Source organism: Thermobia domestica, chromosome 2, assembly GCF_964235325.1.
Source record: "Thermobia domestica chromosome 2, izTheDome1.hap1.1, whole genome shotgun sequence".
NCBI classification, from domain to species: Eukaryota; Metazoa; Arthropoda; class Insecta; order Zygentoma; family Lepismatidae; genus Thermobia; species Thermobia domestica.
Window position 1 is genome coordinate 103,704,820 of NC_137455.1, and position 17,677 is coordinate 103,722,496.

Genomic DNA, 17,677 nt, shown 5'->3' on the forward strand with positions numbered 1-17,677 from the left:
TGAGTTAAGAAAGAGAATACGTTTCCAAATATGTTATAGTACAGAGAATATTATATTGTTTTCAAAGCATGCCTGAAAAATGTGTAATTTTATCTTTAAATAATTGTAGTATGTGTGTTTTGATTTATAGCCTATAATTCAAAAAGTGAATGCTTTTGTGGAATACTGTTGGAGACTTCTTGACAGCCATTACGTTATCAAAGTACGACCTTTCGAGTGCAGATTTGAGTTTAGGAAATAGAAAATAATCCCATGGGGATACATTTGGTTAATAAGGACGGCGGGAGAACACAGATCCTCTTTTGGACAAAAAAAAAAAAAAAAAAAAATCTTGCACAATCAGTGCCTCGCGATTTGGGGCATTGCCATAGAGTAAACACCACTGAACATCACCCCGAGACTCTGCTTTCACACGTATGATACGTTCCAGTAACCGCTTTATTAACTCAAGGTAAAGTGGGGTATTAACGATCTGTCATATAGGATCAAATTCCTTATGCACTATCATATCCTATTGTATCCTATCATAAAAAAAGCAATGAGCAAAAGCTTGATTTTGGATTTTGATTGGCGCAGTTTCTGGCTTGTGGAGAGTTAAGAGACATCCGCTTTACACTCTGAAGTTTTGTCAACAGGTCATATTGAAAAACTAATGTCTTATCCCCAGTAACGATATTAAGGAGGAAGTTAGCGTCCCTATTGATGGTTGCAATTAGTTCTTTGTAGTAATCAACCCTGTCCCTTTGTTGGTTATTTGTTAAGGAATGAGGCAAGAAACGGGTATACACACCTTCCTCTTGTTGAGATCACTGATTATTATCTGCAACACAATTTGTTTATTCATGTGCAACTCCTCAGCAAGAATTCGAAATGTCCCATTTTTGTCTTTGGTGATCCACGTCCTCGCTTTTTTTTTTTTTTTTGAAAAAATCCTGTGTTCTCAACTATCCTTGCTGCACCCGAATGTTCATCGTCTTCAATTGACTCTCGTAACATTTCATAAGTTTCTGTAACAATCTTACCTAGACGCGCACAAAACTTGTTCGCTCTTTGTTCCATATTGAACTCACGACGCAGCTTAGCAATACCTGGCTACACTTACCGCGCCTACACACGTAACTGTCAGTCACGTGGTATCAGTTACTCATGAAACATTCTTCTTGTTTGCACCAGAACTCACTTGCACAGCTGCGCCACATGTTCAAAAAAAATTAGTCTCGATTTCAAATTGCCATACTGCGTAATAAAAAAAGATCGTATATAATGCCTAAATTATTATAATATGCAAAATAATTTCACACAGCCATGTTTAAGTTGCTACCTGTTCGCGTTCTTGGTAATATTTTTAGTGTTCAACTTTCTTTAACATCTTTGCGTATATATGTGTAATTGGTAAGGAAATACTGCCATGTATTGCCTATACACAGACGCTGGAGTTTCAACCATCAACAGCAAGACCGAGGGCATATTAATCGGATACATGATTGTCCTTCTGTAGTTTTTTTCGTAAAATTATTTCAGCAAACCATAATTACCATTATATGTTATTTTATCAAGCATTAGAACAAAACCTATTTCAGACATTTGAGGGTTTCCCACCTACCCACCAAACTCCTTTATTCGTTGTGAATCGATTTTTTTGTTTATGTGTTTGTCAGTATTTAATTTCAAACTTTCATTAAATTGTAAAAGCGTTGAATGATTTCGTTTCCCCGAGGCATGCCAATTCCATTGCTTACTCAATAGAATTAAAGAGAACATTGCATTAAATACAAATACACATTTGAACCCACATTGGGGAAACAATAATCCGTGTTCTACCATAAAGATGGACCACGGGGAGATAGGAAATGGCCAAATAAAAATATTTTATTTTTCCATTACTCTTCGGAGTGTAAAATTTTGAAACAAGCTTTTCATTTGTTTAAGTACTCATAAAACCTATGGGAATAAAATTTACGCAATTTTCACTGTTCATACAAAAATGACCTCTACAATGTTAAAAAAAACTGAAGTCTTTTCCCATACATATGTAGGATAGCAGAAAAACAGAATTGTTTGTACTTTTTAAGTGTTTGTGAATGCATACTAGTTGTCAGAGGCCAGATGAAAGTTGTTTTGTATTGCTTATGGTATTTAGAAGTGAGTAAATATGATTATTTCAATCAACGTGTTGATGACGCTTGTGATAATATATAGTAGATAAATATTTTCTCTCTATTTGTGAATATAATCTCTTTGACAATTGCACATTTTGTGTAGAAATGAGAGGATATAGAATTAGGATGTTAATTGTTTTTATTAATTTAAGTGTACTAAAATTACGATAAGTTCTTAAAGCAAGAGGGCACAGTGGCTCAGTAATAGAGCGCTTATCTCTGATGTTTGGGGCCTCTGGTTCGATCCCCCGGCCAAGTAAGTTTGTGGTGGACAGAAGCTTATACGTAAGTGTTCTCACGGTATTCCCGTTTCCTCCCACAATTTCATTCCATTAATTTTTTTCATTATCATTCACTTACCTTAATCATCCGTCTCCCTTAGCCTAAAGAACATAATCCTGCAACGTTAAACTTAAATATTTGTTGTCTTTTTCTTTTTTCGAATAGCTTTTCAAATAGACGTTTTACGATTTTATGTATATACTAGCATTTGGCTAACTGGGAGCTTTGCCCCTAGTCATTGTGTTTGCTTGGCCTAGAGCCTCGCATCTCTTATCAGGCCGGTAGCCAGCCCAAAAATGTAAAGGGGGGGGGGCCGATCCAATAATATTATAGTTTATTAGTTCATTTGCTAGCCTACCGTGAAAATTTTAAGGGGGCCAGCCAAAATCTAGAAGGGCCTGGCCCCCTTAGACCTCCCTTGGATACGGGCCTTCTCTTAAGTATCAGCCCATCAACAATGCATCAACAGTGAATTTCGTGCTTCTGCTCTTCACATTTCCCGACATTTTCCGGCTGAGTACTCCGCCCACACATACCCGCGTTTGCTCGGCCTACGGCCTTGTATCTCTTAAACAAACAATTCTATCGAATTTCAAGTTTCTTTCCCTATTTCGACTATCTAAAAGATAAAATTTTGTATTCCAGAAAAACGACCATTTAAATAAGATGGTTTTTTTTAGCCCCCTTTAGACCTCTTAAACATTAAAAATATTCACTTTTGGCAATTTTCCTGTGGGTTAGTCTCAGAAATAAACAATTATGCCAAATTTCATCATTCTTATCCTGCCGGAAATGCTTAACATTTTGGTATGTAGAAGACATCTCATATAAGTGACATGGGAAGGAATTTTCAGTTCCCTATAAAACCACTCTAAAGTTGGAAATTCTTTTTTTTTACTGATGTACTTAGGTAACGCTAATGAAAACGTACAAGCATAATGAATTCTAAGTTTATATTTCAATTGAAAATACCTAAAATATGAGAGTATAAGTCCAAAAAGGCTAATTTAAATAAATGGGGATTTTTTTCACCTCCCCTTTAGACTTCCTAAAAATTAAAAATACTCACTTTTGGCAATTTTTCTGGCGGTTAGACCCGAAAATCTGCAATCACGTCAAATTTAATCATTGTAGCCCTAAAGGAAGTATCCAATAATTTTGGGATGTAAAAGGTGTTTCATGTAAATAACATGGGAAAGATTTTTCAGTTCCTCATAAAACCACTCTAAATTTGGAATTTTTTACTTTTGCTGATCTACTTAGGTAATGCTACCAAAACGTACAAGCTACCGAATTTCAAGTTTTTATTCTAATTCGAAGTATCTAAAACATGACATTATATTTCCAAAAAAGATCCATTTAATCAGCATGGGGAGTTTCTCCATCTCCCCTTTAGACCCCCTAAAAATTAAAAATATTCACTTTTGGCAATTTTCCTGTCGATTAGTTCCGAAAAGCTACAAGCCTGTCAAATTTCAACTTTCTACATCAACCGGAAGTACCCCTTTAATTTATGTCAGTTCATGTAGTTTTATATACAGTATATACTATCCTTCGGCAGGCTGGGGGCTCCGCCCCCAGGCCCCTAAGTCAGCTTGGCATGCAACCTCGCATTTCTTATCTATCGGTCTTTGCGTCAACAATGAATTTCGTGAACTTGCTCTTCATATTTCCTGAATCTGTCCATCCATGAGCTTCGTCCCCCACACACTGTCTTTGCTCGGTCTACGGCCTCGCACCTCTTGAACCCACAATTCTATCGTTTCTTTTCCTATTTCAACTATCTAAAAGATAAGATTTTGTTTATGTACACCTTATCTTTCACAAACTTCCGCAGAAAGAAGTCAAGTAGCGTGTAATCTGGAGGTCGTGGCGGCCAGGCAATTGGTCCACCACGACCTATCCATTTATCTGGGAAACGCTGATGAAGAAATTCCCTTACGTGTATCAGATAGTGCGGCGGGGCGCCATTTTGTTGCCACCATAAGCGACCATCGTGATCATTTTCATTTATTTATTTATTTATTTAGTCTTATTTTACATGTCGAAGTTAAGGGTGATCTTCCACTTGAACATGCAAACATGAGAATTAATACGATAATAGCAAGTATTTATAGAATAATAATTGGAAAAGCACACAATAAAATGGCAAAGATTACACTCCAATCATATGCACTCATATGCACATACATTCAAACACACATACACACACACACACACACATACATATATACATAACTAATAAACTCCTAATGTATTCAGATGCACTTAATGTAATATGAGAAACAAATAAAAAGTAAGAATAATAAAATCCAGCATTTTTGTCCGATATCAGTAAGTCTCGAGAGATTGATGGATGGTCTGCTCAACCGACTTTTAAAATAGATTGATTGGCTAAAATTGTCATATGTTGGATGGAAGATCATTCCATGCACGGATAGTGTGTGCAAATAAAGATTTCGAGTAATATTTCTACGAGTATAAGGGAAGTGAAAGGAGTTTATTTACACCTAATCTTGTATTGTGATCGTGATGAGCATTTAATGGTTACAATCGTTGAAATAAATAGGAAGGTTGTTGAAAGCGAAAAGTCTTAAAGAGAAGTGTGAGTCGATGCAAATGACGTCTATCGGCAAATTTCAGAAGACCTAGCTTTCTGTAGAATGGAGTTCGATGATTAGATCGTTTTAGATTATAAGCAAATCGTATGTAGGCATTTTGGATACGTTGTACCGGAACTGGTACACTAATTCTCCATTTAAATCTAACAGAGCTACATCACAATATTCGAGGTGAGGAAATATTAGATATTTTACAAGAAGTAATTTTGTGTCAATGATTTTCTTTAGTTTACTGAGTGAATGCAAAGATCAGAACGCTTTCTTACATACAGCATTGATGTGAGGTGTCTACTCAAGAAATTAATCTATTATAATTCCGAGATTTGTGATGGTTTCAGAAAATGAAATACTTGTTCCATCTATGTTTACTGCTGGTATATTCGAACGGCGCATTTGTATAAGTCGTTTAGAGGAGACACAAATGCATTTAGATTTAGGTGAATTAATAGTTAACCCATTTTCTTTTGACCACAAGTAAATGCGGTGCAAATCCTCATCCTTTTGTTGAATTGAATCGTTCAAGTTTTCAGGTTGACCTGAGATATACATTTGAAAATCATCCGCGTGTAGGTGATACTTACAATATTGTAAAACAGGTGGAAGGTCATAAGTGTATAAACAGAACGTAAGAAGGCCAAGGACGCTTCCTTGAGGGACACCATGAGTAAGATTCCGCAGTGAAAATGAAGTATTGGATACTGTTACAAATTGCTGCCGTCCCTGTAGATAATTTTGAACCCATTACACAGCACCGTCGGAGAAGTTAAATTTCGTTACCAATTTATGGAAGACGATCTTATGTACAATTGATTCGAAAGTTTTAGAGAAATCTAATAGAGCAGGAACAATTACCTACTTTCTATCCATTGCTAGTATAATGTCATCACTAACATACGTAAGGGCTGTAGCAGTACTATGGTACTATCTGCATTCATATTGGAGAGTATACACCATGAGCGACAAAGCCGACAGAGTGACGAGAAGACCTGGAACTCCCTGAACTTTATTCGTGTCTAGTTATTTGTATTAATATTCTTATTGATGTATTGTTAGATTATGTTTGACAAACGTGACTGCACCTGCCCCTAAAACTATACAGAACTCGATGTCACTGATTATACACAAAAGGAAAATATAAGCTTAGCCAGTGTGACACTTTGCAACCATTTTTTATTCTTAAAAATATGGTCTTATAATTATTTTAAAAAATCAGTTATATTTCTTTCGTTCGGAAAGACTTTTACCAAGTTATGACTACCTAAGAAAACTTCATGTATGAAAATGAAAATATAGAATTAATATACAGTGTGTTTGAAAGAGAACTCCCTAGTTTTAATGTGTCCTAGAATCTGTACAAAGTGACATACACTATTCTAGTTTGTGAAGTTTGATTCATCAACTCTCCAAGTTTGGCTCCCCTGCAGTTGGCAGGTCTCCTTGACCTTGAGACGGCATCAGTGCTGTTTTTGTCCTGTTTCCTCAGTTCAGACCAGGCAGGCGTGCAGTGCAGAGCAACTCAGCAACAATGCGTACTCCGCAACAGAAAGCGCAGTGTGTTATTTGGCTTGTAAAAACTGAGTCAGTCATAACAGTGCAACGTAATTTTAGACGTTAGTATGGTGGTGAACCATCTACATAAAAAACTAACGGCTTTTGGGACAGTTACACCTGAAATGTTGGTGAATACGTGGCGAGAAGTGGAATATCGTCGAGACATGTGCAGGACCACAAATGGATCCCACATTGAAGTTTACCAACGTTAAACAAAACTTGAAGGAATTCTCTTTCATTATGTGTACTCATTGATGTAAGTTTTCATTCATTTCCCAATTAAATTTATACTTAAAACCAGGAGGTTCTTTTTCAAACACCCTGTATCTCCTATTAGCTGTACATATTCAAATATTTACGTAATGTTTCTTTCATTTATGTATTGCAGGTCAAGCAGAGTTCACTAATCAACATAAACTCTGAACACATTATCATCATCATGATTATTGGTTGCCTTATTATTTTCGGAATGTGTTTTGCCATGATATTCAATTGTGTGCGGAAGCTCGTAAGGGATCATCACATAATGCAGGTGAGCATAGGAGTATAAATTAACTAATAGCACTTTATAGTAGTTTCTAGGGAAAAAAATTCTTGCATGAAGACATGAAAAAATATGGACCAACATAGGGTACACAAATGTTTCATTTCAGAGCTATAACATACCGAAAATTACTCAGAACGTTAAAATGAAGGGTTATGACTCGAGAAATAAATGTCGGATGAAGATCGGGTACTCTTGGGCCTAGACTCCATTAATGTAGGGCTAACTGAATGCAGAATAGGGGCGGCTATAGTGTTAGCATTGAAGCTTAGAAGAAGATTCATAATATTGTTTAGAAATGAAAAATAAATATCAGAAACTAAAAATTGGTTCACATTTTATATCTACTGGTTCCATTGATGAAATCTAGGATCAAAATAATCACGTGATCTTCATTCGGCATTTCGTTCTCGAGTTATGAGCCTTCCGTTTTCGGGCTGTAACTCACAAATTATGCATTTGTGCAACCAAACCGGTCTCTAATAATATTTTTTCATGCTCTGTAGGAGAATTCATTTCCCAAACTTTTTTTTTTTTTGTTTTGTTTCCGAACACCCTTTGCTATATATTATTAATTTAAAACTACCCTAAAATATGTTCCTTTTATATCTGTGTACTGTGCCTAAATGATTATATCACAAAAGGAAATGAATCAGAAACGCCCTTAAAATAAAGTGAAAAGTTCAGAAAGAAGAGAAGACAAAACTCAAACACGATAGCAATAAAAATTCTCAAAAGAATCAAATGAAACTACAATATACAAACTAGTAAGCATAATACAATACTTCAATACCGGAATCCATGTCATCATTATCATCAAAAGAATTTCACTGGAACATTATTTTCTGCAAATAGAGAAGTTTCTAGTTACTGATGTGTTAGTTTGCTGATATGTAAGACATTGTTTATTTACATATTCATGTTTTGCCTTGTTCAGGGATATAACTTTCTAGGGTCAAACTAAATCAGGACAGTTTCTCCCTCCATTTACGTTTAATCTGTCTTCCAAGGCTGAAGAAAATCTTTAAAGCATTTTTTTAGAAATGAAATATTACTCAAGTTTTGCATAACGCAATATCTCTTAAAGAATCTGCTCATTGCCGGAAAGATTGATAAGGCAAATAGAGAAAGGTGATACTTCGCGATGAGAGTCGCCTTTGTATCTATTGCAGTGGCATCGTGTGTCCCAATAGACATGAGGTGAGATTGTAATTCCAGTACCCGTTCGCTCTCTCCGTATACAATGCTTAATCTAGTATGGAGGACCATAAGCTACACATCTCACTTGCCTCTGCTCTCCATTCAGAGAAGCGTTGATGACGTAGTTTATCTTGTTCTCTAAACTTTCCGAGACCTCATCTTTTAGCAGAATAACACTTGTCCTCATTTCTCCAAGGCAAAGCAGAGTTCTTACTCGGGTTACGACTTCTACCATACGCTGCTTGATCTCGAGGAGCACATGTGGAGCATAATGAGTTGACTCTTGCCTGACAATTTGGCTCTAACAATGCGCATCATCTATCTACACCAAGTTCTAAACCAACCGTAGAATACCTGTACCTAAATATTCAGCAGCAATACAACCGAGTAGTTACACAAGCTGCTGCTCAGTAGTTTGTTGGATTAGATTTTAGCGGCACTTTTAGCACCATTAAAAATATCGCCAAGAAAGAATTCAACAGCTGCTTATGTGGTCACTCCGAGTGATTACACGTGCTATTTTATGGAGTAATATATGCTTTTTGAATATTTTGTATACCATCTTCGGGAAGTTGGATAGTATTGTTAACTACCCAAAAGCACTCCTTTCAGTATATTTTTATCTTAAACTCGTACATATCATTGTAATCACTAGTGCCTACACTGTAAAAAGCAAAACAGCATTTAAACACTTTTAGTACAGATGTTGAAGGAGAAATATATCAAGTTTGTGTTTATGAAATGTGCTTCGAGTGTCCAAAAGCGTTCATTCTCAGAAGACAGTATTTAGTATGACATATTTAAAACACTTCTTCTCGCCAATCAGTTTGAAAACAGAGTGCTGACATACCTGGGACATACTTGGACAACAAAATACCTACAAGAGGTGAATACGTGTCATCTGGAGGTGTTCAAAGAGTGTCGGTAATGTGTAAAGTATCCTACTGTGTTTAAAGGGAGTTTCTGTATTTTATTATTATTATTTTTTTTTTTTTTGCAATGTAGAATTATATGCATTTAGAAACCTGAAAATATGCACGCAATTATGCACTAAAAAGTTACAAACTATACACAATAAACTAAAATAATGTGAACTTAACCTCCTGAGACCCAAGACAAGACTAAAATGAATTTTGTCATCAAAAATGCATTCCTTAGATGAAAATCACATGTAAAAGTCAATTCAAGAAAAAATTATTAACTCTAATTTTTTATGGTGTCATAATTGAATGTTCCCTATAGGGAACATTGGGCCTCGAGCTCATGTTTTGTGAGAGTATTTTTAAAGAATAATATCAATGTTTATTTCAACTATTTTACTATTTTTTGCTAATTATAAGTACAATATATCATTACAAGGATTAAGAATAGGGTGTAAATTTTATACATACATACATAGTTATAGATACACACTTAAAATACGTACAATAAACTACCTTTTTATGATATCGTTGAAATTTGATCTTTTCGTCTGCTTTATCTTAATAATTACAGCGTGTTGTGGTACTCTTTGAAGCAATTCCTATTAGCTACCAGGCACAAGTGAACGTTGCATGCCTTGCACAGAACTCTGGCTTTGTTGCTCTTACATCCAGGAAGTCGACATCTATGTGCTTCGCTATCCATAATTTCGGGCATATGAAGAGAACCTTTCTTCCTGAACTCAGCTGAGGGATGGGGACTTGTTGCTTGTCGTTTACGTGGATTTCTTGTCATTTCACTTTCTTCATCGGTTTCGTTCTCTGTCTCTGACTCTCCATTGTCCTTCATTTTCATTGTGTCATGGAGAAGGGATTCTGCAAGAGACATTTTGAAGTCAAGAAACTGGAATCTGTTCTTCCTAGGTGTGCCTCTTACTATTTCATCTCGCCTCATTTCTAACCAGCTGGCTGCAATGGCAAAGTCATAGAGATGCATAATAACTCTGACTGTCCATTTCCTCGTTCGTGTTTGAATTCTGTAGTATGAGATAACTCTGTCTAAAAGATCAACACCTCCCATTTCGGAATTGTAATTTTTTACGATTTTTGGTCTCTGGACAGTCACATACTTTTTCTCTTTCTTACACCATCTCTTACACTCATCTAATGGTAAGCAACCATCTACGGAAGATGCCAAGAGCACAGGCTTATTATCAAACCATTTTGTTATACATACTTGTCCATCATTTCTAACCACCTGATCAATTGATCCCCTACCTAGGGACTGCAACTCCCTGTCAGATTTCAAGCGTACAGCTTGGGGAATATTTCCTTTTCTTATGGTACCAGTTCCCTGCATCTTGGCTTCCGAATGAAGTAAATCAAGGAGTGTAATGGACGTAAAAAATCGATCCATATATATTGTACAACCTTCCGGAAGAGATGAAGTTAGTTTCATAACAGCCTTTTCACCGATGGTCAAATTCTTCATTTCAGGATTATCTGATTTTAAAATTGTGTCCCCTTTGCCTTCATAGAAAAAAAAATCCAACGGGAGTCCATCAGGCGAACATGCAACAAACACCTTCAAACCGCGAGGATTTGGTTTTCCCCTAATGTACTGACTCATCTTGACGTGACCCCAAAATGGAACTATTTGCTCATCTATTGAAACTGTTTTTGTTTTAGCATTTGACAGACACCCTTTTTGTACTAAGTTTATCATAGGCCTAACCTTCCAGTAAGTGTCATTTTCCTTTTCTATTTCCGGAACAGCTAAATCATCTACAACTTTCAAATTATTTCTCAAAAGTGTGAATCGGTTGCGTGACATGCTGTCTGCAATTGCTGAAACCCGTGTACCTCTAGCCCAGTACATTCGCAGCCTAGGATACTTCAAATACGACATCATAACTATAACTCCAAATAATTTCTTGATCTCGTCAGGCGTAGCGTTTAAGATCTTGCCAGTCTTAACATGATATATTTTGTTTGTTGCTTTACTTACGTCTTCGTAAAAAACACCAGGAAAGTACTTTTCAAAATGTTGGATCGGGCGACATTTTCTTACATCGGAGACGTCTGGTTGAAAATCAGGAGCAGGGGGCAAAGGTTGGAAAATATCCGTATGCTTCCACCGTGTAGGACGTCCTAAACCTTCTAGGTGAACTGGAGAGTCTTGTTCTTCAAAATCTGATTCATCTTGATTTACAAATTGAGTGCTGTCCTCTACATAATCCCGTGGAACCAGGTCCAAGTACTCCTCTTCATCTTCATCAGAGAGATCCAAATTTGAGTCATTTCCATCGAACAAAAGTTCCTCTTGAATTTCTTTGTCTGTCAGACCTACGAAATAAAAATAAGTTACAATATATTAGGTCTGATATACTCGAAACACGTTAGATTAATTTGCAAAATAAATTATTCAAATCTCTAGGAGCTCAGTTTCCCTCTAGATTGGGTGCAGAAGATATTATGCATCTTAGTTTGAATTCATTGTGTATTTTCTTAGCTGCGTAAAGACAAAAAAAAAAACGGAAAAATAAACGAATTATAATCAGAGTAAGTAACACTGAATTGACTAGAATGGGGATTTCCGCTGAGATATGGATTTTGGAATCAATTTTAAAAATTATCCTAAAACAATAATAAAAATGTCTCACAAAATATTTATTTCGTATTCGAAGAAATAAGTGAGATATTGGACTTCTGAAACAACGTATGCAACAAACGCTGAAAACGTCCCCTCACCAATTTGATTGGCGTGGTGTCAAGATCAGCTTCTGCCTATATGCAAGTTGTATGAGAATTGAGTGATCCATTCACGATTTTCTAGTCAGATTTCAAAGTTGATGAAATAGTTGAATTCTGATCCAACTATTGCATATATACAGAAGCTAAGTAAGGAAATTTTGAAGCCAATCAAACAAAATTGGCGCAGATTCGTTTCTAGTATTTTTAGCTTGTTATTTTCAAATTCATATATCACTTTTATTTGTGTGAACTTAGAAATATCGATTTATTTATTTATTCCAGAGATTTTCAAATTGAAATAAAATTTTAAAAATAGTGGAAATCACAATTTTAGGTTAATCTTATACACGATATTCTATCATCATTTCATGCACTAAGCTTGCTTATCCAAGATAGGAGGCATTTCTCTTGGTTGCAATCGTCGTCTCTGGTTACAGAATTAGACCGTGTGAAAATAGTGGAAATTTACCACTTACCAGAAAGGAATTTTGGCTACAATAGTTCTTTAATTAGAGAAATTTCAAAAACTTTACAACACTGCATGAATTTAGACCATTACTTACGTAAATTAACGTATTGCATAGAGGTAGGCTAAATATTTATCAAGGACATACACATTACTTTCAGAAAATGTACTCTATCATCTATTAGTACTTTCGTCAATTTGGTGACCCAATGTTCCCTATACGGAACAACGAAAATAAGGACTCATTTTTGAAATTTGTGTACGTCGTAAGAAATGACTGTTACGATACTTCAACAATACACTACTTATGCGTACATAAAGCAACAATAAATAAAATAAAATGAAAGAATCATATTTCTAAACAAATATTTACCTTTACGAGATGCAGACGCGAAGTTTTCTGCCATCTTCGTTCACTTTCCACTGCCCGGTGTCCTAAGAAAACAAATGAACATCGATATTCGCTACGCTGTCACATAGTTGCCAGCTTCTAGTACACGTTCAAGAAAAATATCCGCCTTCCTATTACTGTTATAAAGAAAAACACCAAACATATAGATGTTCCCTATAGGGAACGCTGGGTCTCAGGAGGTTAAGAAATAGCTTATTCCTTTTAGATTTTCTTATTTATAATGCTTACTGTACATAGAATCAATCCCCATAGCACACTATTGATTCTTTTACAAAAGTCCAGATATTAAACTTCGTTTATTTTTTTAATAAGTTTATAGGCCAAAAACGACCTTTAAACATTAACTGAAGTGATTGAATGAGATATGTACAATGGTACAGAAAACACAAAACATTCATCTAGGAAAGATTTTACTGATACACACATATATTGATTGATGGACTCGATATTTCTTAATCTTAGATTTGAGATAAGTACCAAATACATATACAACTTCTCTATAACTTTTATTTTCAGTTTCGTCTGTAGAACTTTTTACGTTATTTTCTTAACAAGGTCGGGTGACTCGTAGACTGATGAACGTTGAGATTCTGCACATTTAACCATTTCAAAAATTGACGAAAAATGTAAATGAGTGAAATTGTCTTTTGATAGACAGTTATCATTTTCTGATGCTACTAAAAAGTATTCCAAAGAATAAGGCTGCCTTCACACTAGAAGCTTTTCAGCCGCTCATGTGAACCTGTAGTGTGAAGACATTGAATACTTTTAAGCCGCTCGACAGATCATGATACCAAAGTGCCAGCTATGCTAGACCCAGAAGAAGCTGCAGCTTTAATCTTGGCGATAAATTGCAAGGAAAAAAGGAAAAGAAGTATAGAATAATATGGATTATTCCTATAAAGGCCAAGACTGAAAGAATGTTCATTTTACAGTCTGTTTGCTAAACTGAGAGAAGATGGAAGAACATTTTTCAGTTACTTCAGAATATCTATATCTTTATTTGACGAACTGTATAATAATACAAAATGTACATTTCATCAGAGTAACACCAAAATGAGAAAATTTTCAACATGAAATATTTGTACACTTTTCTCCATTCTATCTGAGTTCACGCTCACGCGTGAAGCGCTCTCATAAGACTGCGTGTTATTTTCTTCTCCGCAGCAGCCCGCTCGAGTCATTTTCATAACAGCTCAGAGCCGCGATTCACTTGCACCGAAGCGCATGTGTGAAGGTGTACATTTAAGACAATGTAAAGCTAGCAGCTCGTGTTAGCGGCTTACAGGATCCTAGTGTGAAGGCTACTTTACTTTCTTAAAAGGGAGGTGCAATACATACAAAACTACCGATTTAAGTCCTTAAAAATACTAACATAATTCGTAACTTCAGGTATATGGTGAAATATGTGAATACCAACAGAATATGCACTAACTTGAAAATATGTATTTGTGTATGAGCATATGCATTTCTTTAAAAAAAAAAGTCTCTAGTAATCACCATTATTTATTATTATTATTATTATTATTATTATTATTATTATTATTATTATTATTATTATTATTATTATTATTATTATTATGTCGTTTTAGCATTTATTTTAGCCCACACATTCTTCATATCTTTTCTCCAAATATTTTAACATCATGTTAACTTGTGAGTTAGATTCTGTTTTCAACTTGTTAGAATATTGTTGTTTCTCTTTTTCTTCTCTTTATTAAATATAAACTTTAATAGATTTGCGGAAACAATAATTAAATTACCACACTTTTATATTAGAAGATAAATTGCCTTTTGACAGTGGCTATTTTTCCCTTTCCACGAGGTTTTCGGATTTAGAAAAAAAAACTTTATAAACAATGTAATACAGTCATGAAGGCAATCTAATCTGCTCCCCTGTTGCTTTCTCTCTCTCTCTCTCTCTCTCACTCTCCCCCTTACTCTGAGTTTTCCCAGGTCTTGTGGTCATCAGAAAACTCTTTGCAAAGAGCTGAGGAGAATGAAGTAGGGAGATGAGGTCAAATTTTAATGAAGACGAATAGCCCCGCCGAGGCATTGATGGTTTTTGGTTTAGAGGAGCTTTGAAGAGCGGGAGGGAAGTGTCTGCGATAACGTGGTCTGAATGGATGGTTTTAGTGTCAAAAACTATCAAGGTGTAACGTTTCCAAAAATAGCTTATAGAGCCTTCTTGCTTCTTGATTTTTGTTACCATGTAAATATGTCATCGTTCTTCATTTTGAAGTTTCTACGAGGTTCAAAAACATGCGGTTTTTCATTCATTAACTTAAACGAAATGTATAACGAATTTTGCTTAGGTAGTTTGTGAACTTTTTAAATTTTCGATTTTTAGCCATTGAAAATCCGGGTGTGTAAAATATACGGATTTTTAAACAAAGATTTACGATCTGGGTTTTATTCTAGTATACGGTAAATAAGAATACAATTGGCGGGTGGGTGTGTAAAGTGCGATAAGTCAAAAATTAGTGTTTTAGAGAAATTGCATTTGAAAGTTCAGACACAAATCCAAAACCGGTTTTGGGAAAATGATTAGCTATTATGGCTCTTCATGTTAATAAATTAAGACTGTTTCTTGGATTTATGTCTGAGACCCAAAATCGTTTTTTGGACTTATATCTGAACTTTCAAATGCGACTTCTCTACAACACTAACTTCTGACTTAACACACTTTACACGTCCACCCGCCAATTCTTTTTTCAATATATTTATTGTAATTTTGCAAAGTAGTACTAATCTTGAATTACAACTTGCGAATCTAATCTTACATCAATATTTAAATTCATGACAATAATAATGAATGCAAAGTGTATATATACACCTTGCAATTCTACTAATGTGAGTCTTGGAAAAACAGTTAAAAATCCCATAGACAGTGGTCGCATTGGAAATTTAGTTACTGCTAGTATATATAGATTTTTTATACAAATGCATACTACATAATCATTTTTTACAAAATCATATCCTCTCTTATATTACTATAAATATATAACAGACAGGTAGTTAATGAAGAAAATTCATAAAATACTGACAAAAATGTGAGTAAAAGTCACAGAAGGAAAATAAAATTTATAAAAACACTCTACTAAATGTTAGAATGTACAAAATACATGGTGCACAAATTGATGACTAAATACGGTATTCCTTTTCATTCTAGATTATTTTTTGTTTGTGATTGCTTTGTGTAAACACAATCTACAAGTGAACTGTGTTAGTGAGTTCACTTCTGAATAATCCAACCTGCTAAGAAAAAATAAGGACGAAGTAAAATAAATTCATAGATTCTTATGTCCTATGGATATGGGCTGTCAGTTAAAGGAGATGAATAGCTAAAGAAAGTTAATGGTTATGGAATGATTAGTGGAATGAAAATATTGAAGGAAATCAAGAATTCCGAGAAATATTGTTCACTAGAAGCTTACATGGCCTGAGATCGAATCAAAGGCCTCTCGCAACAGAGGAAACCGCTCCACTACTGAGTCGTCATGAACGTCGATGAAGTGTTTTAGAAAAAACCCTCTTCGTCCCAGTAGAGATCGGATTTCGTAAAACTCCAAAATACGTTTCAGTCCTTCTTTCCTCTCGTTGGAGTCTCATGTCCTAAAACTTCGTCTTATCATCAGCTTGAAGCTTAAGAAGAATATCTGCTGAAATTTTCAAGTTCCTGAGCCCAACAATTTTGGAGATATAATGGACTTCAACAAAATGTACAAGATACTCTCTCTCTTCATCTCGTATGGTCACGTTTCGTATATTTTCCTTTTATCCTCAGCTTAAGTTTCAACGAAACACATCTGTACAAAATTACAACTTTCTACACCCAAATGTTTTGGAAACCTAGTGAAACGTGAAAAAAGTTGCAAGTTCTTAAGAAAATCTTCCTTTCTTCCTTAGGAGAACATTTTCATAAAAGTTTGCACTAAAAGGTAATTTAGAAGTAAGTTTTTTTGTATACACATCTCTATGTCAAAAAACTTTGATCTCATTGTTCACAAACTATTTCTAAATAAGCTATCACATTGGACTTCCACTCCCACTCCCACTACCAAACAGAACTTTTAAAGTAAAAACAGACAATGCAATGTCTAACCTGACAAAACTTGATATTTTTAGAAAATCTTAAAAGTTCTGTGGTGTCCGGGTATTCCGAACGTTCTACAAGAATGTGCCGAATAGTAAGTGGAAAGACAAAGTCTTGCTAATACTGACGGATAACATCACGCTCTAAGTAAATATATATATATATATATATATATATATATATATATATATATATATATATATATATATATATATAGTGTTCAAGTTACATAGACGCGCCAGGATCACTTCGTCTCGGCGACTAGTATTTCGATGACGTCTGTCAATTGCCCAAACTAGGTTCTACTAAATGAAGAGCACCAGAGAATGTTCCAATGCTAATGTATCATTCTTGGTTGTTGTATCAGTACGTTTGTTTCCCCCGAAGGATGGCATATTCCGGCAACAAGAAACCAACGACGACTCTGCCCTGCTACTGCAGATAATAGTATCTCATCAGAATGTCTTGCACAAGATCGTGTTTGCTATAGACAACAGTTATAAATTTATCAGTTATTACTGAGACGATACTAAATTCTGAACTGTTGTTGTCGATGAAGAGGGCATAGCCAACACAGTTGTTATACACAGTAAACTCAGAGTATTGTTCCAAACTCTTACCGGTATTTCTGAATCTATGCTGTTTGGTGTGTGACGACAACCAAAGATCAAG

The 17,677-nt window shown here is 35.2% G+C and overlaps 1 protein-coding gene across 1 annotated transcript in view; it reads left to right on the plus strand.

The window, feature by feature from the left end:
• Positions 1–17,677, plus strand: part of LOC145674418 (uncharacterized) — a gene marked incomplete in the record, with an annotated part of 974,191 nt that overhangs the window by 947,846 nt on the left and 8,668 nt on the right. The window contains 1 exon segment of the mRNA XM_081744455.1: positions 7,002–7,145. Coding sequence (XP_081600581.1) covers positions 7,002–7,145 — 144 coding nt within the window.